This window comes from Oncorhynchus gorbuscha, linkage group LG15, assembly GCF_021184085.1.
Source record: "Oncorhynchus gorbuscha isolate QuinsamMale2020 ecotype Even-year linkage group LG15, OgorEven_v1.0, whole genome shotgun sequence".
Taxonomy (NCBI): domain Eukaryota; kingdom Metazoa; phylum Chordata; class Actinopteri; order Salmoniformes; family Salmonidae; genus Oncorhynchus; species Oncorhynchus gorbuscha.
The window spans coordinates 81,630,728-81,654,805 of record NC_060187.1 but is presented as its reverse complement, the minus strand read 5'-3'; the positions used below and the strand labels follow the sequence as shown (position 1 = coordinate 81,654,805).

At 46.9% G+C, this 24,078-nt stretch overlaps 1 protein-coding gene across 1 annotated transcript in view; it reads left to right on the top strand.

Moving 5' to 3' along the window:
* The window catches only part of kcnn3 (potassium intermediate/small conductance calcium-activated channel, subfamily N, member 3), a 111,391-nt gene that overhangs the window by 11,360 nt on the left and 75,953 nt on the right, over positions 1 to 24,078 (top strand). The window contains exon 3 of the mRNA XM_046303238.1: positions 17,670 to 17,765. Coding sequence (XP_046159194.1) covers positions 17,670 to 17,765 — 96 coding nt within the window. The remainder of the gene's footprint in view (positions 1 to 17,669; positions 17,766 to 24,078) is intronic.

The window sequence follows — 24,078 nt, the reverse complement described above, 5'->3', positions numbered from 1 at the left end:
TTCCTGAACCTGAACTCTCCTGCCCTCTCTTCCTTCCTGAACCTGAACTCTCCTGCCCTCTCTTCCTTCCTGAACCTGAACTCTCCTGCCCTCTCTTCCTTCCTGAACCTGAACTCTCCTGCCCTCTCTTCCTTCCTGAACCTGAACTCTCCTGCCCTCTCTTCCTTCCTGAACCTGAACTCTCCTGCCCTCTCTTCCTTCCTGAACCTGAACTCTCCTGCCCTCTCTTCCTTCCTGAACCTGAACTCTCCTGCCCTCTCTTCCTTCCTGAACCTGAACTCTCCTGCCCTCTCTTCCTTCCTGAACCTGAACTCCACTGCTCCTCCTCTTTCCCTCCTCCCACAATATCTCTGGTCCCAGCTAGTAACACACACATCCTATTCTCTCATACACAGGTCCCTTCTACATGTGTGTGTGTGTGTGTGTGTGTGTGTGTGTGTGTGTGTGTGTGTGAGAGAGAGAGAGGTTATGGGGCTTACATCAGCCACTAACACCCACAATCCATGATATGTTGTTGCTTTTCCGCTGTAGCACCAGTGTTGCATTAGGGCAGTGGTTCCCAAATGTTTTATAGTCCTGTAACCATTCAACCTTCAGCTACTTACCCCCTCTAGCACCAGGGTCAGCACACCCTCAAATGTTGTTTTTTGCCATCATTGTAAGCCTGCCACACACACACACACTATACAGTACATTTATTAAACATAAGAATGAGTGTGAGTTTGTCACAACACGGCTCGTGGGAAGTGACAAAGAGCTCTTATAGGACCAAGACACAAATAATACTATAATAATAATCGATCATTTTGCTCTTTATTCAGCCATTTTACATATAAAACATTATTTGTTCATCGGAAATTGAGAATAACTCACCACAGGTTAATTCAGTCCTTCTCAAATAGTGGGGCGCGTGTGAGGGTTTTTTCACTGAACAAGAGCACAGAGCACAGAGCAGGAGATAGAAGTGCAGATAACAAACCCTTGAGAGACACCATGGAAAAATATTTAACAGGGATGAAAAGAAAGGCGGAGAGAGACGGAGATAATGAGACATTTACATTACATTTAAGTCATTTAGCAGACGCTCTTATCCAGAGCGACTTACAAATTGGTGCATTCACCTTATGACATCCAGTGGGACAGTCACTTAACAATAGTGCATCTAAAACTTAGGGGGGGTGGGGTGAGAGGGATTACTTAACCTATCCTAGGTATTCCTTAAAGAGGTGGGGTTTCAGGTGTACAAACATAAGTCTCCCGAAAGCTATGATGAGGAGATATGAGAAAGCGTATGTAGCGCTTGGCTTCACTGTGACCGTCTCTACGGTGGGAGACGAGGAGATATGAGGAAGCGTATGTAGCGCTTGGCTTCACTGTGACTACGGTGGGAGACGAGGAGATATGAGGAAGCGTATGTAGAGCTTCGCTTCACTGTGACTACGGTGGGATACGAGGAGATATGAGGAAGCGTATGTAGCGCTTGGCTTCACTGTGACTACGGTGGGAGACGAGGAGATATGAGGAAGCGTATGTAGAGCTTGGCTTCACTGTGACTACGGTGGGAGACGAGGAGATATGAGGAAGCGTATGTAGAGCTTCGCTTCACTGTGACTACGGTGGGAGACGAGGAGATATGAGGAAGCGTATGTAGCGCTTGGCTTCACTGTGACTACGGTGGGAGACGAGGAAATATGAGGAAGCGTATGTAGAGCTTGGCTTCACTGTGACTACGGTGGGAGACGAGGAGATATGAGGAAGCGTATGTAGAGCTTGGCTTCACTGTGACTACGGTGGGAGACGAGGAGATATGAGGAAGCGTATGTAGCGCTTGGCTTCACTGTGACTACGGTGGGAGACGAGGAGATATGAGGAAGCGTATGTAGCGCTTGGCTTCACTGTGACTACGGTGGGAGACGAGGAGATATGAGGAAGCGTATGTAGAGCTTGGCTTCACTGTGACTACGGTGGGAGACGAGGAGATATGAGGAAGCGTATGTAGAGCTTCGCTTCACTGTGACTACGGTGGGAGACGAGGAGATATGAGGAAGCGTATGATATGAGGAAGCGTAGCGCTTGGCTTCACTGTGACTACGGTGGGAGACGAGGAGATATGAGGAAGCGTATGTAGAGCTTCGCTTCACTGTGACTACGGTGGGAGACGAGGAGATATGAGGAAGCGTATGTAGCGCTTGGCTTCACTGTGACTACGGTGGGAGACGAGGAGATATGAGGAAGCGTATGTAGAGCTTGGCTTCACTGTGACTACGGTGGGAGACGAGGAGATATGAGGAAGCGTATGTAGCGCTTGGCTTCACTGTGACTACGGTGGGAGACGAGGAGATATGAGGAAGCGTATGTAGCGCTTGGCTTCACTGTGACTACGGTGGGAGACGAGGAGATATGAGGAAGCGTATGTAGCGCTTGGCTTCACTGTGACTACGGTGGGAGACGAGGAGATATGAGGAAGCGTATGTAGAGCTTCGCTTCACTGTGACTACGGTGGGAGACGAGGAGATATGAGGAAGCGTATGTAGAGCTTGGCTTCACTGTGACTACGGTGGGAGACGAGGAGATATGAGGAAGCGTATGTAGAGCGCTTGGCTTCACTGTGACTACGGTGGAAGACGAGGAGATATGAGGAAGCGTATGTAGAGCTTGGCTTCACTGTGACTACGGTGGGAGACGAGGAGATATGAGGAAGCGTATGTAGCGCTTGGCTTCACTGTGACTACGGTGGAAGACGAGGAGATATGAGGAAGCGTATGTAGCGCTTGGCTTCACGGTGACTACGGTGGGAGACGAGGAAAGACCGGTATGTTTACTGTGTCTAAAAATGTTGGCAGCGGACAGCATGAAGCCAGCGAGCACTGTTAGCATCATATAAGGTGCCATACCAAATTGCTCAGTGCAAAAACTCCACTCCATAGCAGAGGAGCTGATACTGCCTGCAGCATTACACCTGGTCTCTGTCCTGCTTGATGATGCAAGTGCTGCAAAAATAACAACTATCCCTCTGTCCAATGACCCTGTCGCCAGACATATAAATGACGTTGCTAACGATCTTAAAGAACAGCTGGTAGATAAACTCAAAGACAAACGTTTTGCCTTACAGTTCAATGAAGCAACTGACAGCAACAAAGACTGTTTGTTTATCGCTTATGTACGTTTTGACATGACAAACTCCCTGTGTGAGGATCTACTTTTTTGTAAATATGTCAGAGACAGAGCCACAGCTGAAGAGCTATTCAAAATGCTGGACTGCTTCCTGACTGAGAATGGGCTAAAGTGGGAGAACTGCATTGGTGTTTGCAGTGATGGTGCACAGACCATGGCAGGGATGAGAAAAGGACTTCCGCACTCATCAAGAAGGCCTCACCTAATGCTGAGTGGACACACTGTGTTATACACAGAGAAGCACTGGCATCAAGGCACCTTTCCTCTGAATTAAGTGAGGTTATGACTGACATTGTAGGTGTAGTCAATTTTATAAAGACCAGACCACTAAAAACAAGAGTCTTCTCTGCTATCTGTGAGGAGATGGGAGCTGAACATCAAGCTGTGCTGTTTCACAGTGACGCAAGGTGGCCGTCACGAGGAATAGTCTTGCCCCGAGTTTTTGAGCTCAAAGAGCAGATAAAATGTTTTCGGGGCAGGAGCACAAGTATGACCTCGCAGAGTGATGTGAACTTCCTGGAAAAACTGGCCTACCTGAGTGACATATTTGGAAAGCTAAATGAACCACATCTACAGCTTCAAGGGAAAGATAAACACCTCCCTCAGGTCACAGACAAGATCAGCTCTTTCATTCGAAAGCTTTATGTGGGGCAGGTGACTTGATGAAGGAAATACTGATTCATTCAAGAACCTGCATGAATTTGTTGACACTACAGACTATGATGCCACCTCAGTGATTCCATATATTAAGGAACATATTTCATCACTGATGGGATTCTTTAAAAAGTACTTCCCTGAAAACAGTTCCCAATATGACTGGGTGAGAGATCCTTTCAATGCACCAGCTCCAACTGGTTTCAGCTCTGCAGAGGAGGACCAGTTCCCAATATGACTGGGTGAGAGATCCTTTCAATGCATCAGCTCCAACTGGTTTCAGCTCTGCAGAGGAGGACCAGTTCCCAATATGACTGGGTGAGAGATCCTTTCAATGCATCAGCTCCAACTGGTTTCAGCTCTGCAGAGGAGGACCAGTTCCCAATATGACTGGGTGAGAGATCCTTTCAATGCACCAGCTCCATCTGGTTTCAGCTCTGCAGAGGAGGACCAGTTCCCAATATGACTGGGTGAGAGATCCTTTCAATGCATCAGCTCCAACTGGTTTCAGCTCTGCAGAGGAGGACCAGTTCCCAATATGACTGGGTGAGAGATCCTTTCAATGCACCAGCTCCAACAGGTTTCAGCTCTGCAGAGGAGGACCAGTTCCCAATATGACTGGGTGAGAGATCCTTTCAATGCACCAGCTCCAACTGGTTTCAGCTCTGCGGAGGAGGACCAGTTCCCAATATGACTGGGTGAGAGATCCTTTCAATGCACCAGCTCCAACTGGTTTCAGCTCTGCAGAGGAGGACCAGTTCCCAATATGACTGGGTGAGAGATCCTTTCAATGCACCAGCTCCAACTGGTTTCAGCTCTGCAGAGGAGGACCAGTTCCCAATATGACTGGGTGAGAGATCCTTTCAATGCACCAGCTCCAACAGGTTTCAGCTCTGCAGAGGAGGACCAGTTCCCAATATGACTGGGTGAGAGATCCTTTCAATGCACCAGCTCCAACTGGTTTCAGCTCTGCAGAGGAGGACCAGTTCCCAATATGACTGGGTGAGAGATCCTTTCAATGCACCAGCTCCAACTGGTTTCAGCTCTGCAGAGGAGGACCAGTTCCCAATATGACTGGGTGAGAGATCCTTTCAATGCACCAGCTCCAACTGGTTTCAGCTCTGCAGAGGAGGACCAGTTCCCAATATGACTGGGTGAGAGATCCTTTCAATGCACCAGCTCCAATTGGTTTCAGCTCTGCAGAGGAGGACCAGTTCCCAATATGACTGGGTGAGAGATCCTTTCAATGCATCAGCTCCAACTGGTTTCAGCTCTGCAGAGGAGGACCAGTTCCCAATATGACTGGGTGAGAGATCCTTTCAATGCATCAGCTCCAACTGGTTTCAGCTCTGCAGAGGAGGACCAGTTCCCAATATGACTGGGTGAGAGATCCTTTCAATGCACCAGCTCCAACTGGTTTCAGCTCTGCAGAGGAGGACCAGTTCCCAATATGACTGGGTGAGAGATCCTTTCAATGCATCAGCTCCAACTGGTTTCAGCTCTGCAGAGGAGGACCAGTTCCCAATATGACTGGGTGAGAGATCCTTTCAATGCACCAGCTCCAACTGGTTTCAGCTCTGCAGAGGAGGACCAGTTCCCAATATGACTGGGTGAGAGATCCTTTCAATGCATCAGCTCCAACTGGTTTCAGCTCTGCAGAGGAGGACCAGTTCCCAATATGACTGGGTGAGAGATCCTTTCAATGCACCAGCTCCAACTGGTTTCAGCTCTGCAGAGGAGGACCAGTTCCCAATATGACTGGGTGAGAGATCCTTTCAATGCATCAGCTCCAACTGGTTTCAGCTCTGCAGAGGAGGACCAGTTCCCAATATGACTGGGTGAGAGATCCTTTCAATGCACCAGCTCCAACTGGTTTCAGCTCTGCAGAGGAGGACCAGTTCCCAATATGACTGGGTGAGAGATCCTTTCAATGCACCAGCTCCAACTGGTTTCAGCTCTGCAGAGGAGGACCAGTTCCCAATATGACTGGGTGAGAGATCCTTTCAATGTACCAGCTCCAACTGGTTTCAGCTCTGCAGAGGAGGACCAGTTCCCAATATGACTGGGTGAGAGATCCTTTCAATGCACCAGCTCCAACTGGTTTCAGCTCTGCAGAGGAGGACCAGTTCATTGATATGACGTCTGACTCCACATTGAGACTGAGGTTCACATCACAGACACTGAGTGAATTCTGGCTGAGTGTAGAGAGGCAGTATCCACTCTTAGGGCAGAGGGCCATGGGCGTTCTTCTTCCTTTTGCAACATCTTATCTTTGTGAGACTGGCACAAATTGTTTTATTCATTTTTGTTTTATAGGTCAAAGTGTTTCATATATTGTGCTCCTGAGTTAATGTTGCTGATCAATTTGAATGTATTATTATTTATTGATTATATTTATATTTTATTATATTTATTTAAATTTCAGGCAAATTGATGCACTTTAAGTCTTTTCTGTTACAGACTACAAAACAATGTTAATAAAGTTATTCTTTGTTGTAAGTTGATCTATATATTTTTGTTTTCTTTAATGTTAATAAGGAATCAATGTTATGCAGAGGTGTACTTATAACAATTTTATAGACAAATGATACTATTTACAGTCGCTGCGGAGAGTTGGGGGGCTCTAAATGTTTACTTCTTACTAAGGGGGGCGTAACAGAAAATAATTGAGAAGCACTGGGTTAATGAGAAGGGTGTGCTTGCAAAGATACACATAACTCTGCAGTGTTAGGTTGTATTGGAGAGAGTCTCAGTTTTAAATCATTTTCCACACACAGTCTGTGCCTGCATTTAGTTTTCCTGCTAGTGAGGGCCGAGAATCCACTCTCACATATAGTGGGGCAAACAAGTATTTAGTCAGCCACCAATTGTGCAAGTTCTCCCACTTAAAAAGATGAGAGGCCTGTAATTTTCATCATAGGTACACTTCAACTATGACCGACAAAATGAGGAAAAAAATACAGAAAATCACATTGTAGGATTTTTAATGAATTTATTTGCAAATTATCAGTCCTTTTTCAGTCAGCACATTAAACCGCTTTGCCAGGCCAGATACCCAAACTCCTTTCATGACACATTTATATCTGATAACCTCTTCAAATGTGAACTTTCTACTTGACCCGTAGCGTTACTGTCCTTTAGTGTTGTTGAAACCTCAAACCTTGTCGAGACTGAGGGAAATTGTTTGATAGTCGCGCAGTCGCTTAGGGGCTATCTATTAATTAGAGACCATGGTTAGTGATCATTTGTAGAGTGGCTCGCTCTTTGCCCTCAGAATGCATTTTTTCACCATTCTGAAAGTCAAAAGAGTCATTATGTTCTACTGAAGTATTGACACATAAAAACATTTTGAGCTCTCATTATGGTGGAGATCTGACAAAATCACAATCACAGTCTTGAATTGGTTTCACATTGTTCTGGTCTCGTTCTTAACTCAGCCTTGCCCCCATCGCCTCCTTCCAAGTCTCGGTCTTGACTCAGACTCGATTTGCTCTGGTCTCGGTCTTGACTCAGACTCGATTTGCTCTGGTCTGGTCTCAGACTCGATTTGCTCTGGTCTCGGTCTTGACTCAGACTCGATTTGCTCTGGTCTCGGTCTTGACTCAGACTCGATTTGTCTTGGTCTCGGTCTTGACTCGATTTGCTCTGGTCTCGGTCTTGACTCAGACTCGATTTGCTCTGGTCTCGGTCTTGACTCAGACTCGATTTGCTCTGGTCTCGGTCTTGACTCAGACTCGATTTGCTCTGGTCTCGGTCTTGACTCAGACTCGATTTGCTCTGGTCTCGGTCTTGACTGGATTTGCTCTGGTCTCGGTCTTGACTCAGACTCGATTTGCTCTGGTCTCGGTCTTGACTCTGTCTCGCTTTAGGTGGTCTCTAACACAACACTGGTCTACACCCTTATGTTATACTAGAGAAGTTGTGTTTCCATAGTGAAGGCTGACAGTGGGGACGTGTGAAGAGCACAATCCACAACCTCTGCATCATCTAAACAGTTGCTTTCTTAGAATGGGTTCAAATTCACAGTTCTATAAACGACAGGTGAAAAGTACCTGGCTTTGGCCCCAAGTCAGAGCAGGGCCTCCGGAGCCATGGCCCAGTGAGACACGGGTACTGGCCAGCGTAGATGGAAACAGAAATGTCTGAGCCTTTTGGGTTAAACACTGTGGTGAATCCTGTATGGAAATGCCCCATGTGTGTGGTGATAGGACCCTCTGTGTGTACATGGTGTGGTTGTGCGTTATCATTTTTAAGCCACGGCCGCACCTATTTGTGTGTGTCTGCTTTCGTGGGACTCTTTGTGTCTGTCGGTGCCGACTGTGCTGATGCACTTGGGTGTATAGAGGTGTAATGACGTGTATCGGTGTGTTATCGAGTGTCTGTATCTGTCACTGTGTAATTGAGTATGTGTTTATCGATGTGTAATTGAGTGTGTGTGTGTCTGTCTGTGTGTCTGTGTGTGTGTGTGTGTGTGTGTGTGTGTGTGTCTGTGTGTTGTGTGTTTGTGTTGTTGAGTTAACACAACTCTTCTGTTGTTCATCAGTTTGTCTTCAACCAAACCAGACTGCTCACACCAATGAATATAGCATTCAACAATGTGGGACAGCAGAGTTAGACTAGTGGCTGTGCTCAGAATGGATATTTTAATTTTTTTATTTTACCTTTATTTAACTAGGCAAGTCATCTAAGAATAAATTCTTATTTTTAACGATGTTCTAGGAACAGTGGGTTAACTGCCTTGTTCAGGGGCAGAACGACAGATTTTTACCTTGTCAACTCGGGGATTGGATCTGCAACCTTCCGGTTACTAGTCCAATGCTCTAACCACTAGGCTACCTGTCGCCCCATGTAGTGTGTGTGTGTGTGTGTCTGTGTCTGCGTCTGCGTCTGTGTCTGTGTGTATGTATGTCAAATCAAATCAAATCAAATGTTATTGGTCACATACACATAGTTAGCAGATGTTATTGTGAGTGTAGTGAAATGTTTGTGTGTGTGTGTGTGTGTGTGTGTGTGTGTGTGTGTGTGTGTGTGTGTGTGTGTGTGTGTGTGTGTGTGTGTGTGTGCGTGCGTGTGTGTGTGTGTGTGTGTGTGTGTGTGTGTGTGTGTGTGTGTGTGCGTGCGTGCGTGTGTGTGTGTGTTTCTGGGTGTGTGTGGTGTGTATATATGTTATTACCTTGACTAACCTGTACCCCCACACATTGACTACCCCCTGTATATAGCCTCGGTATTGTTATGTAAATAAGAATTTTACTTTAGTTTATTCAGTAAATATTTTCTTAACTCTATTTCTTGAAGTGCATTGTTGGTTAAGGGCTTGAAGTGCAATGTAAGTAAAAATGTCACGGTAAGTTCTAAACCTATTGCATGCGGCGCATGTGACAAATAAAATGATGATCTGTGTGTGTGTGTGTGTGTGTGTGTGTGTGTGTGTGTGTGTGTGTGTGTGTGTGTGTGTGTGTGTGTGTGTGTGTGTGTGTGTGTGTGTGTGTGTGTGTGTGTGTGTGTGTGTGTGTGTGTGTGTGTGTGTCATGGCTAGTGCTGTGGGAGCAGTCTACAGGGGGAATCCTCTCTGCAGCTCCTTCTGTATGTTTATATGGGTTGGCTCCCCTGTAGCTGAGGGGGGTTGGGGGCCCTTGGCTGTGCAACTCAGTGCCTCGTTGTGTTTGTGTGTGTGTCTGTGTGTGTGTCTGTGTGTGTGTCTGTGTGTGTGTCTGTGTGTGTGTCTGTGTGTGTGTCTGTTCGATGATTGAACTGATGGAGCTCAAAATGCTCTTTATATCTGCATGGCGTCCACCCAGCCTTCGATCAATACCTGCTAATCACACACACCAGTACACATACACACACACAGGCATGCACACACAAACACACACAGATGAGACTAAATAGTTTTTCATTGAAGTGGAACTGTTTGATTTGAATAAATCAAATAGTCCACTGACTGTGTGATGGACAGGCATGGAGAAAATAAATATAGAGAGGAGAGAGAGGGGAGGGAAAGAGAAGGGAGAGAGGGAAGGGGAGAGAGGGGAGGGAAAGAGAAGGGAGAGAGGGAAGGGGAGAGAGGGGAGGGAAAGAGAAGGGAGAGAGGGAAGGGGAGAGAGGGGAGAGAGGGAAGGGAAAGAAAGGGGAGAGAGGGGAGGGAAAGAGAAGGGAGAGAGGGAAGGGGAGAGAGGGGAGGGAAAGAAAGGGGAGAGAGGGGAGGGAAAGAGAGGGGATAGAAAGGGAGGGAAAAAGGGGAGAGAGGGGAGGGAAAGAGAGGGGAGAGAAAGGGAGGGAGAGAGAGGGAGGGAAAGAGAGGGAGAGAGGGGAGGGAGGGGAGAGAGGGGGGAGGGAAAGAGAGAGAGGGGAGAGAAAGAGAGGGGGGAGAGAGGGGGAGGGGGAAAGAAAGAGAGGGGAGGGAAAGGAGAGAGGGGAGGGAAAGAGAAGGGGAGAGAGGGAAGGGGAGAGAGGGGAGGGAAAAGAGAGGGGAGGGAAAGAGAGGGAAGGGAAGGGGAGAGATGGGAGGGAAAGAGAGAGGGAGGGAAAGAGGGGGGAGGGGAGGGAAAGAGAGGGGAGAGGGGAGGAAAAGAGGGAGAGAGGGGGGAGGGAAAGAGAGGGGAGAGGGAGGGAAAGAGAGGAGAGAGAGGGAGATAAAAGAGAGAGAGAAGGGGAGGGAAAGAGGGAGAGGGAAAGAGGGGAGGGAAAGAGAGGGGGAGGGAGAAGAGAGGGGAGGGAAAGAGAGGGGAGATAAAGAGAGGGGAGAGAGAGGGAAAGAGATAAAGGGAGGGGAGAGGAGAGAGAGGGGAGATAAAGAGAGGAGAGAGGGGATAAAGGGAGGGAAAGAGAGGGGGAGAGGGGAGAAAGAGAGGGGAGGAGAAAGAGAGGGAGGGAAAGAGAGAGAGGGGAGGGAAATAGAGGGGAGATAAAGAGAGGGGAGAGAAAGGGAGGGAAAGAGAGGGGAGAGAGGGGGAGATAAAGAGGGGGGAGAGAGGGGAGATAAAGAGAGGGGAGGGAAAGGAAGGGGAGAGAGGGGAGATAAAGAGAGGGGAGGGAAAGAGAGGAGAGAGAGGGGAGATAAAGAGAGGGGAGAGAAAGGGAGGGAAAGAGAGGGGAGGGAAAGAGAGGGGAGAGAGGGGAGATAAAGAGGGGGGAGAGAAAGGGAGGGAAAAAGGGGAGAGGGGAGAGAGGGGAGGGAAAGAGAGGGGAGAGAGGGGAGATAAAGAGAGGGGAGAGAAAGGGAGGGAAAGAGAGGGGAGAGAGGGGAGGGAAAGAGAGGGGAGAGAGGGGAGATAAAAGAGGGGGAGAGAGGGGAGAAAAAGGGAGGAGAGAGAGGGGAGATAAAGAGAGGGGGAGAGGGGAGATAAAGAGAGGGGAGAGAGGGGAGATAAAGAGAGGAGAGAGAGGAGATAAAGAGAGGGGAGATAAAGAGATTAAACTATTGGGGAGAGAGAGGGGAGAGAGGGGAGGGCTTCAAACATAAAGATATAAAAAAGAGAGGAGAGAGAAAGGGGGAGATGGAGAGAGGGGAGATAAAGAGAGGAGAGAGAGGGGAGATAAAGAGAGGGGAGAGAGGGGAGTGAAAGAAAGGGGAGAAAGGGGACATAAAGAGAGGAGAGAGAGGGGAGATAAAGAGAGGAGAGAGAGATGGAAGGAGGGAGATGAAAGAAAGGGGAGAGAGGGGACATAAAAGAGAGAGAGGGGAGATAAAGAGAGGGAGATAAAAAAAAGGGGAGAGAGGGGAGATAAAGAGAGGGGAGAGAGGGGAGATAAAGAGAGAGAGAGAGAGGGGAGATCAAAAAGAGGGGAGATAAAATAAAGAGAGGGAGAGAGGGGAGAAAGAAAGGGAAGAGGGAAAGAGAGAGGAACAACTGGATTCTCCAAAATTGAGAGGAGAGTCATCCTAAATTTGTCAGAGGGAGATAAAGATAGGGGTTCCTATTCCCCTAATCATCATTTAGTCTTAAACTGTTCCCGATTTTTCCCCTGATTAGAAGAGGATTATTTCGCCCTGTCCAAACGTGTTTTTTAACAAATCAAAACTACGAAAACCTGCAGTCTTGGGCGTTGGAATAAATCTGTTTCTGTTAAGTCGCTCCACCTTTCACCTGCTGCGAATTACAGCTGACTACAGAAATTCCTGGAGAACCTGGAGGGAAAGAGAGGGGAGTGAAAGAAAGGGAAGAGGGAACGAGAGAGGGGAGTGAAAGAGAGGAGAGAGAGGGGAGATAAAGAGAGGGGAGAGAGGGGAGAGAAAGGGAGGGAAAGAGAGGGGAGTGAAAGAAAGGGAAGAGGGAACGAGATAGGGGAGGGAAAGAGAGGGTAGGGGGTATGCTAATTTGGTACAGAGCAGAACCAACTATTAAACTATTGAATTAGTCAAAACAGGAATATTATCTTGTTAGACATTAACAGAGAAAAATGTCCTCGTGTGTGCTACCTACAGTGCCTTGCGAAAGTATTCGGCCCCCTTGAACTTTGCGACCTTTTGCCACATTTCAGGCTTCAAACATAAAGATATAAAACTGTTATTTTTTGTGAAGAATCAACAACAAGTGGGACACAATCATGAAGTGGAACGACATTTATTGGATATTTCAAACTTTTTTAACAAATCAAAAACTGAAAAATTGGGCGTGCAAAATTATTCAGCATTCCTTTCAGGCCGGGGCCTACGCCCATGTTTGCCTTAGATGGTAGTCATCTTCCCAGTATCAAATTTGAGACACTACCTTTAACTTCACAGTATCTGGTAACCACAGTGAGACTATTTCTTTTTTGAGTTTACACATCCCTGGCTAGTATGTCATAATCCTTAAGTTAATACTTTGTAGCTCCACCTTTTGCTGCGATTACAGCTGTAAGTCGCTTGGGGTATGTCTCTATCAGTTTTGCACATCGAGAGACTGAATTTTTTTCCCATTCCTCCTTGCAAAACAGCTCGAGCTCAGTGAGGTTGGATGGAGAGCATTTGTGAACAGCAGTTTTCAGTTCTTTCCACAGATTCTCGATTGGATTCAGGTCTGGACTTTGACTTGGCCATTCTAACACCTGGATATGTTTATTTTTGAACCATTCCATTGTAGATTTTGCTTTATGTTTTGGATCATTGTCTTGTTGGAAGACAAATCTCCGTCCCAGTCAGATCACAGCAAAATCACAGTCTACCTGAACAGAGCAAAACTCAGGCATCAAAGCCAAAAGAACTGCACAGGCTATAGACAAACAGGCTATAGATGGAAGGATAGTAGTGTAGAAACCTACTAAAAACAATTATGCAACAACAAATTCAATACCTTTTAGACAACTTCCTGGACAAAACATTTAACTGTAATAGTGAAGGTGTAAACTTAGCAGTAGAAAACCTAAACAGTATATTTCACCTTTCAGCTTCAATATCAAATCTAAACGTGTCAAGCAGACAACCTAAGAAATTTAAAACAATGACAAATGGTTTGATGATGAATGCAAAACCTAAGAAAGAAATGGAGAAACCTGTCCAACGAAAAACACAGAGACCCAGAAAACCTAAGCCAACTCCTTCACTATGGTGAATCACTAAAACAATACAGAAATACACTACGGAAGAAGGAACAGCATGTCAGAAATCAGCTCAATGTAATTGAAGAATCCATAGAATCTAACCACTTCTGGGATAATTGGAGCACACTAAACAAACAACCACACGAAGAGTTATCTATCCATAATGGAGATGTATGGAGAAACCACATCTGCAATCTTTTTGGCTCTTTAACAAATAACAAACAGCAAAAACATATACATAATCAATTACAAGTCTTAGAATCAGCTATGTTCCCTATCCTTTCCCCCTGTCCCTATTAAAGACTACCAGAACATACTCCCGATCCTTTCCCCTGATTAAGATTTATTCCTTTGTGATCCGTTCCTGTCCCGTCGGTTCCTTGTATTGTATTCACCATGCTGTGATTGCGTTTCGCCCTGTCCTGTCGTGTTTTTGCCGTGATTGTGTATCGCCCTGTCCTGTCGTGTTTTTCTCCAATTACATTGAATGAACTACAAGACCAAAAACAAACCCTCCAACTCAAAAAGACCTGTAGTGTTGATGTCATCCTAAATTAAATGATAAAATATACAGACCACAAATTATATACATGAAGTCTTTAACATCATCCTCAGCTCTGGCATCTTCCCCAATATTTGGAACCAACGACTGGTCAACCCAATCCACAAAAGTGGAGACAAATTTTTACACCAATAACTACCGTGGGATATGCGTCAACAGCAACCTTGGGGAAATCCTCCGCATTATCATTAACGGCAGACCGCAGATTGATTCAGTGAAAACAATGTACTGAGCAAATGTCAAATTGGCTTTGTACCAAATTACCATACGACAGACCATGTATTCACCCTGCACAACCTAATTGACAAACAAACCAAAACAAAGGTGAAGTCTTCTCATGCTTTGTTATTTCCAAAAAGCTTTTGACTCAATTTGGCATGAGGGTCTGCTATACAAATTGATGGAAAGCAGTGTTGGGTGAAAAACATACATTATAAAATCCATGTACACAAACAACAAGTTTGCTGTTAAAATTGGCAAAAAATACACATTCCTTTCAGCAGGGCCGTGGGGTGAGACAGGGATGCAGCTTGAGCCCCACCCTCTTCAACATATATATCAACGAATTGGCTAGGGCACTAGAACAGTTTATAGCATCCGGCCTCACCCTACTAGAATCTGAAGCCAAATATCTACTGATTGCTGAATCTTGTGCTTCTGTCCCCAACCAAGGAGGGCCCTACATCAGCACCTAGAGCTTCTGCACAGATTCTACCAGACCTGGGCCCTGACAGTAAATCTCAGTAAGACAAAAATGATGGTGTTCCAAAAAAGGTCCAGTTGCCAGGACCACAAATACAAATTCCATCTAGACACTGTTGCCCTAGAGCACACAAAAAACTATACATACCTTGGCCTAAACATCAGCGCCACAGGTAACTTCCACAAAGCTGTGAACGATCTGCGAGACAAACCAAGAAGGGCCTTTTATGCCATCAAAAGGAACATAAAATTTGACATCCCAATTACGATCTGGCAAAAAAATATTTGAATCAGTTATAGAACCCATTTCCCTTTATGGTTGTGAGGTCTGGGGTCCACTCGCCAAACAAAATGGGACAAAAACTAAACTGAGACTCTGCAAAAATATCCTTCATGTACAACATTTAAAAAAAAAATAATGCATGCAGAGCAGAATTAGGCCGATACCCGCTAATGATCAAAGTCCAGAAAAGAGACGTTAAATTTTACCACCACCTAAAAGGAAGCGATTCCTAAACCTTCCATAACAAAGACCCCACAGAGTTTCAGGACAGCAACACAATTATATCCAACCAAATCATGAGAAAACTAAAAGATAATTACTTGACCCATTGGGTAGAATTTACCAAAAAAACTGAGCAAAGTGAAATGCTATTTGGCCCCAAACAGAGATTACAAAGTGGCAGAAGACCTGACCACTGTGACTGACACAAACTTAAGGAAATCTTTGACTATGTACAGATACAGTGAGCATAGCCTTGCTATTGAGAAAGGCCGCCGTAGGCAGACCTGGCTCTCAAGAGAAGACAGGCTATGTGCACACTGTCCACAAAATGATGTGGAAACTGAGATGCACTTCCTGATTTCCCTCAGATTACACAGATCCACAAAGAATTCGGAAAAAATATATAATTTTGATAAACTCCCATATCTATTGGGTGAAGTACCAGTGTGCAATTACAACAAAAATATTTGTGACCTGTTGCCGTAAGAAAAGGGCAACCAGTGAAGAACAAACACCATTGTTAATGATTGATGTACATTTTTTATTCTTTATTTCAAGTTTGTTTATTATCTACTTCATTTGCTTTGGCAATGTATACATACAGTGCATTTGGAAAGTATTCAGACCCCTTGACTTTTTCCACATTTTGTTATGTTACAGCCTTAATGGATTAAATTAATTGTTTTCCTCATAAATCTACACACAATAACCCAAAATGACAAAGTGAAAACAGGTTTTTAGATATGTTTTGCAAATGTATAAAACATACAAAACAGAAATACCTTATTTACATAAGTATTCAGACCTGATGTTTTTCCCATGCCAATAAAGCCCTTTGAATGTAATTGAATTGAGAGGTGAGAGAGGGGAGGGAAAGATAGGTGAGAGAGGGGAGGGAAAGATAGGTGAGAGAGGGGAGGGAAAGAGAGGTGAGAGGGGAGGGAAAGATAGGAGAGAGAAAGAGAGATTAACCAATAAATCAAAGACGACCTTGCTGTGCAGTGAAAATGCATGTTTGAATGGTTCTAGAGTTTAATTGAATTCATGTGTGAGGGGGAAAGTTGAGTTGAATTCATATAAAAGGTGGAAAGTGCATTCAGTCTGATGTAGTCAATCCGCTTACAATTACAGGAAGAGGGAACATGCAAATGAGCTGGCCGTCGCTGTGGCTTAGCAACACAGAGGAGGAAATGAATAATGTAAATAAGATTACAGCCGTTAACACTACACACACACACTACCGTAAGTGAAACACACTCCACACACAGACTAGAGTTAAAAACACTACTTATAACACAAGATTGTTTCCAACAGCCTGGAGTTAGAGACTGAAACATAGAACACAGACAATATCACTCACTCCTACCTCCTGGGCTGGTGATGTGTTCTGGCCCTGAAGCCTCCCCCTGCTGTGAATTACTATTACTCTCCCCTTCACTATGTATGCTGAGGACACCCTACACACAGACACAGACACACACGCGCACACACACACACACACACACACACACACACACACACACACACACACACACACACACACACACACACACACACACACACACACACACACACACACACACACACACACACACACACACACACACACACACACACACACACACACACACACACACACACATGTGAGCATACACATGCACATGAACAAGCATACAGACACACACACTGCTCTCTAGGGATTCACTCTCTTCCTCTCTCTCTTCTTCTCTCCCCCCCCCCCTCTCTCTCTTCTTCTTTCCCCACACCTCCCCCTCTCTCTTCTTCTCTCCCCCACCTCCCCTCTCTCTCTTCTTCTCTCCCCCACCCCCTCTCTCTTCTCTCTTCCCACCTCCCCCTCTCTCTCTTCTTCTCTTCCCCAACCCCCCCCCTCTCTCTCCCCTTCTTCTCTCTCCCCACCTCTACCTCTCTCTCTCTTCACTCTCCCACCTCCCCCTTTCTCTTTTTTCCTTTTCATGAATAGAGAGCAGGGTAAACAAAGAAGAGAGCGAGGTGGATATATGGATATATGTGAGGTGGATTGTGTATGTGTGTGTGTGTTAGCTCTACTAAGCAGTGAGGTGAAGGGTTAAGGTATGCATAGAGCTGGTATGAGGGCTATTGATTGTTAGTAAGCAGCACATTGATCTGGAGCACACATGTAGACAGAAAGATTTAAGGGCTGTCTGGGAATTGGATCTGCCTAGAGGTTATTGGCACTGATGGTATTGACAGTGTGTATGTGTATGTTCTCACTGATCAGTGTCGGTGTGTATATTGACTGAAGTGTCTTAATGTCAACAAAAATGTATGAGTGTGTGCGTGTGTGCGTGTGTGTGTGTGTGTGTGTGTGTGCGTGTGTGTGTGTGTGTGTGTGTGTGTGTGTGTGTGTGTGTGTGTGTGTGTGTGTGTGTGTGTGTGTGTGTGTGTGTGTGTGTGTGTGTGTGTGTGTGTGTGTGTGTGTGTGTGTGTGTGTGTGTGTGTGTGTGTGTGTGTGTGTGTGTGTGTGTGTAGCAGTGTATGTTTTTAACACTGTGTGTTTTTTGTTCTCAGAGCTCCATGTACTCTCTGGCCTTGAAGTGTCTGATCAGTCTGTCTACAGTCATACTGCTGGGCCTCATCATAGCCTATCATGCACGAGAAGTCCAGGTAACCCACACACACACACACACACACACACGCACACACACACACACGCACACACACACACACGCACACACACACACACACACACACACACACACACACACACACACACACACACACACACACACACACACACACACACACACACACACACACACACACACACACACACACACACAAGCACATGCATGCACACACACATACACACACACATGCTGGACATTCCTACTCACACAAATAACCTTCATACAAATACATTCACAAAACAGCCACACAATCTCTCTCAGGGGATTAGGTGTTCTGTCCCTCAGGAGGAAAGGTTTTAAAAGAAGAACACTTGCCTGTGTGTATAAACCAGGGGAAACAGGGATGTGGTGGACAGATACCACGCTACATTACGTATCTAGTGTATTCACAGAGTCTAAAGGGCTCTACTGCCTGCCAGATACCATTCTTGGGTCAGATTTCAATGTTGGGATTCAGATGTGTGGGCTCTCTGGCTAATTAATTACATTAATTGACCAATTAAGAGAAAGAGAAAGAGGCAAACCTGCCAACACTTCTATGCTGCATTAGTGAATAATGATTTGAATAGATTCACTCTGTCTTATACTCCCTCTGGTCTTACAAATCTGAGGTGGTGAAATAGACACACACACACACTCACTCACTCAGTCCTCTCCCTCTTCTGACGACTGTGATAATCAATCAGAAACACCTTCATGCTTCATCATTTCTGTTTGGCCATTAGTCCTGCTTCATGATGTAATAATACTATGACATTTAGCCGACATTTCTATCCAACATTTTACACAGATCAGCTCCCATCCTGAATACATGCAGAAATCAGCCACAGATCTGGTGTTGTTCCAGCTAGATTTCTAGTCCAGGACTAGTTTACATCATATCTGTCTAAAAAACACACCACAAATATTCATCTGATGGTATGACTTGTTGTTCTGGAGTTGGGTTCAGCTATCTCCCTGCTAGCTACCCAGATGCCAGATTAGTATGCCCTGTCATGCTCAGACAGATGATTATTCAGCTACAGTGTCACGCTGCTCTAAGGGACTGACTGCATAGACATCAAACACTCTGCTTACTGTATGCCAACCCGTGGAAGTGTGTGTGTGTGTGTGTGTGTGTGTGTGTGTGTGTGTGTGTGTGTGTGTGTGTGTGTGTGTGTGTGTGTGTGTGTGTGTGTGTGTGTGTGTGTGTGTGTGTGTGTGTGTGTGTGTGTGTGTGTGCGCGCGCGCGCAAAGGGGTGTCACTGTGCAGGAACACTTCTTGATATAAAAGGCCCTTGAGGTCTGCTCACAGGTTCGAACACACACACACACACACACACACACACACACACACACACACACACACACACACACACACACACACACACACACACACACACACACACACACACACACACACACACACACACACACACACACACACTTCCAGAGTGAGAGAGAGAGAGAGATAAAGTGCTCTTCTGTTAATCCGTCCAATATAATTCTTTTTGATTAAATTAAATGTGGGGTTGGGTTGGGTTGTGGTGGGGAGGTGAGGTGAGGTGAGGGGGTTGATGCAGGCGGCTGAGGGGAGGATTTAGGCAAAAACACTTCCCTTAATAACTGACTAACTGGAATGTCAACACAAGCCTACAGATCCTAGCCATGTGGGCTCAGCCTGCTAGATGCCTATTTAATAGTCTATTAGTCATATGACTCACCTACCCATCAGCAACCTGCCTGTTTCCCTTCCTGTCAGTTGCTCAACATGCCTGTTTCCCTTCCTGTCAGTTGCTCAACATGCCTGTTTCCCTTCCTGTGAGTTGCATGCTCAACATGCCTGTTTCCCTTCCTGTCAGTTGCTCAACATGCCTGTTTCCCTTCCTGTCAGTTGCTCTACATGCCTGTTTCCCTTCCTGTCAGTTGCATGCTCAACATGCCTGTTTCCCTTCCTGTCAGTTGCTCAACATGCCTGTTTCCCTTCCTGTCAGTTGCTCAACATGCCTGTTTCCCTTCCTGTCAGTTGCATGCTCAACATGCCTGTTTCCCTTCCTGTCAGTTGCTCAACATGCCTGTTTCCCTTCCTGTCAGTTGCTCTACATGCCTGTTTCCCTTCCTGTCAGTTGCTCAACATGCCTGTTTCCCTTCCTGTCAGTTGCTCAACATGCCTGTTTCCTTTCCTGTCAGTTGCATGCTCAACATGCCTGTTTCCCTTCCTGTCAGTTGCTCAACATGCCTGTTTCCCTTCCTGTCAGTTGCATGCTCAACATGCCTGTTTCCCTTCCTGTCAGTTGCTCTACATGTCAGGATTTGGCCAGGGTTGTTCCGGTTTTTGGTCACTAGATGCCCCCATTGTGCTTTTTGACCTTTTGTTTTCCCTTGATCCCCATTATTATTTGCACCTGTGCCTAGTTTCCCCTGATTGTACTTAAACCCTTAGTTTTCCTCAGTTATTTGCTCTGTGTTTCTATGTTAGCACCCAGCCCTAGTATTCTGTGTACTCTTGTTGATCCCGGTGGACTCTCTTGTGGAATTCTGTTTTTTGTTCTTGTTTATTTATTTTTGAGTATCTTTTGAGGCTTTTTATGCTATACTTACCACCTTGTGGATTTACCTTTTTGTCTTGGAGGATTACCTTTGTTCTTGTGGAATTCCTTTTGAGGTTGTGGAGTTACATGTTTTCCTGAAGGACTTCATTTTTTACTTAATTAAATACACTGTCTCAAGTACTGCTGTGTCTGCCTCATCTTCTGGGTTCTGCCGGCTATTCGTGGCTCAGTTGGTTAAGTGACTGTTTCTCACACATGCCTGTTTCCCTTCCTGTCAGTTGCTCTACATGCCATATTTACATTTACATTTAAGTCATTTAGCAGACGCTCTTATCCAGAGCGACTTACAAATTGGTGCATTCACCTTATGACATCCGGTAGAACAGTCACTTTACAACAGTGCATCTAAATCTTAAAGGGGGGGGGGGTGAGAAGGATCACCCATCCTATCCTAGGTATTCCTTGAAGAGGTGGGGTTTCAGGTGTCTCCGGAATGTGGTGATTGACTCCGTTGTCCTGGCGTCGTGAGGCAGCTTGTTCCACCATTGGGGGGCCAGAGCAGCGAACAGTTTTGACTGGGCTGAGCGGGAACTGTACTTCCTCAGTGGTAGGCAGGCGAGCAGGCCAGAGGTGGATGAACGCAGTGCCCTTGTTTGGGTGTAGGGCCTGATCAGAGCCTGGAGGTACTGAGGTGCCGTTCCCCTCACAGCTCCGTAGGCAAGCACCATGGTCTTGTAGCGGATGCAAGCTTCAACTGGAAGCCAGTGGAGAGAGCGGAGGAGCGGGGTGACGTGAGAGAACTTGGGAAGGTTGAACACCAGACGGGCTGCGGCGTTCTGGATGAGTTGTAGGGGTTTAATGGCACAGGCAGGGAGCCCAGCCAACAGCGAGTTGCAGTAATCCAGACGGGAGATGACAAGTGGCTGGATTAGGACCTGCGCCGCTTCCTGTGTGAGGCAGGGTCGTACTCTGCGGATGTTGTAGAGCATGAACCTACAGGAACGGGCCACCGCCTTGATGTTAGTTGAGAACGACAGGGTGTTGTCCAGGATCACGCCAAGGTTCTTAGCGCTCTGGGACGAGGACACAATGGAGTTGTCAACCGTGATGGCGAGATCATGGAACGGGCAGTCCTTCCCCGGGAGGAAAAGCAGCTCCGTCTTGCCGAGGTTCAGCTTGAGGTGGTTATCCGTCATCCACGCTGATATGTCTGCCAGACATGCAGAGATGCGATTCGCCACCTGGTCATCAGAAGGGGGAAAGCAGAAGATTAATTGTGTGTCGTCTGCATAGCAATGATAGGAGAGACCATGTGAGGTTATGACAGAGCCAAGTGACTTGGTGTATAGCGAGAATAGGAGAGGGCCTAGAACAGAGCCCTGGGGGACACCAGTGGTGAGAGCGCGTGGTGAGGAGACAGATTCTCGCCACGCCACCTGGTAGGAGCGACCTGTCAGGTAGGACGCAATCCAAGCGTGGGCCGCGCCGGAGATGCCCAACTCGGAGAGGGTGGAGAGGAGGATCTGATGGTTCACAGTATCGAAGGCAGCCGATAGGTCTAGAAGGATGAGAGCAGAGGAGAGAGAGTTAGCTTTAGCAGTGCGGAGCGCCTCCGTGATACAGAGAAGAGCAGTCTCAGTTGAATGACTAGTCTTGAAACCTGACTGATTTGGATCAAGAAGGTCATTCAGAGAGAGATAGCGGGAGAGCTGGCCAAGGACGGCACGTTCAAGAGTTTTGGAGAGAAAAGAAAGAAGGGATACTGGTCTGTAGTTGTTGACATCGGAGGGATCGAGTGTAGGTTTTTTCAGAAGGGGTGCAACTCTCGCTCTCTTGAAGACGGAAGGGACGTAGCCAGCGGCCAGGGATGAGTTGATGAGCGAGGTGAGGTAAGGGAGAAGGTCTCCGGAAATGGTCTGGAGAAGAGAGGAGGGGATAGGGTCAAGCGGGCAGGTTGTTGGGCGGCCGGCCGTCACAAGACGCGAGATTTCATCTGGAGAGAGAGGGGAGAAAGAGGTCAGAGCACAGGGTAGGGCAGTGTGAGCAGAACCAGCGGTGCCGTTTGACTTAGCAAACGAGGATCGGATGTCGTCGACCTTCTTTTCAAAATGGTTGACGAAGTCATCTGCAGAGAGGGAGGATGGGGGGAGGGGGAGGAGGATTCAGGAGGGAGGAGAAGGTGGCAAAGAGCTTCCTAGGGTTAGAGGCAGATGCTTGGAATTTAGAGTGGTAGAAAATGGCTTTAGCAGCAGAGACAGAGGAGGAAAATGTAGAGAGGAGGGAGTGAAAGGATGCCAGGTCCGCAGGGAGGCGAGTTTTCCTCCATTTCCGCTCGGCTGCCCGGAGCCCTGTTCTGTGAGCTCGCAATGAGTCGTCGAGCCACGGGGCGGGAGGGGAGGACCGAGCCGGCCTGGAGGATAGGGGACATAGAGAGTCAAAGGATGCAGAAAGGGAGGAGAGGAGGGTTGAGGAGGCAGAATCAGGAGATAGGTTGGAGAAGGTTTGAGCAGAGGGAAGAGATGATAGGATGGAAGAGGAGAGAGTAGCGGGGGAGAGAGAGCGAAGGTTGGGACGGCACGATACCATCCGAGTAGGGGCAGTGTGGGAGGTGTTGGATGAGAGCGAGAGGGAAAAGGATACAAGGTAGTGGTCGGAGACTTGGAGGGGAGTTGCAATGAGGTTAGTGGAAGAACAGCATCTAGTAAAGATGAGGTCGAGCGTATTGCCTGCCTTGTGAGTAGGGGGAGGAGGTGAGAGGGTGAGGTCAAAAGAGGAGAGGAGTGGAAAGAAGGAGGCAGAGAGGAATGAGTCAAAGGTAGACGTGGGGAAGTCGCCCAGCACTGTGAGAGGTGAGCCGTCCTCAGGAAAGGAGCTTATCAAGGCATCAAGCTCATTGATGAACTCTCCGAGGGGACCTGGAGGGCGATAAATGATAAGGATGTTAAGCTTGAAAGGGTTGGTAACTGTGACAGCATGGAATTCAAAGGAGGCGATAGACAGATGGGTAAGGGGAGAAAGAGAGAATGACCACATGGGAGAGATGAGGATCCCGGTGCCACCACCCCGCTGACCAGAAGCTCTCGGGGTGTGCGAGAACACGTGGGCGGACGAAGAGAGAGCAGTAGGAGTAGCAGTGTTATCTGTGGTATTCCATGTTTCCGTCAGTGCCAAGAAGTCGAGGGACTGGAGGGAGGCATAGGCTGAGATGAACTCTGCCTTGTTGGCCGCAGATCGGCAGTTCCAGAGGCTACCGGAGACCTGGAACACCAGGTGGGTCGTGCGCGCTGGGACCACCAGATTAGGGTAGCCGCGGCCACGCGGTGTGGAGCGTTTGTATGGTCTGTGCAGAGAGGAGAGAACAGGGATAGACAGACACATAGTTGACAGGCTACAGAAGATGCCTGTTGCCCTTCCTGTCAGTTGCATGCTCAACATGCCTGTTTCCCTTCCTGTCAGTTGCTCTACATGCCTGTTTCCCTTCCTGTCAGTTGCATGCTCAACATGCCTGTTTCCCTTCCTGTCAGTTGCTCTACATGCCTGTTTCCCTTCCTGTCAGTTGCATGCTCTACATGCCTGTTTCCCTTCCTGTCAGCTGCATGCTCTATATGCCTGTTTCCCTTCCTGTCAGATGCTCTACATGCCTGTTTCCCTTCCTGTCAGTTGCATGCTCTACATGCCTGTTTCCCTTCCTGTCAGCTGCATGCTCTACATGCCTGTTTCCCTTCCTGTCAGTTGCTCTACATGCCTGTTTCCCTTCCT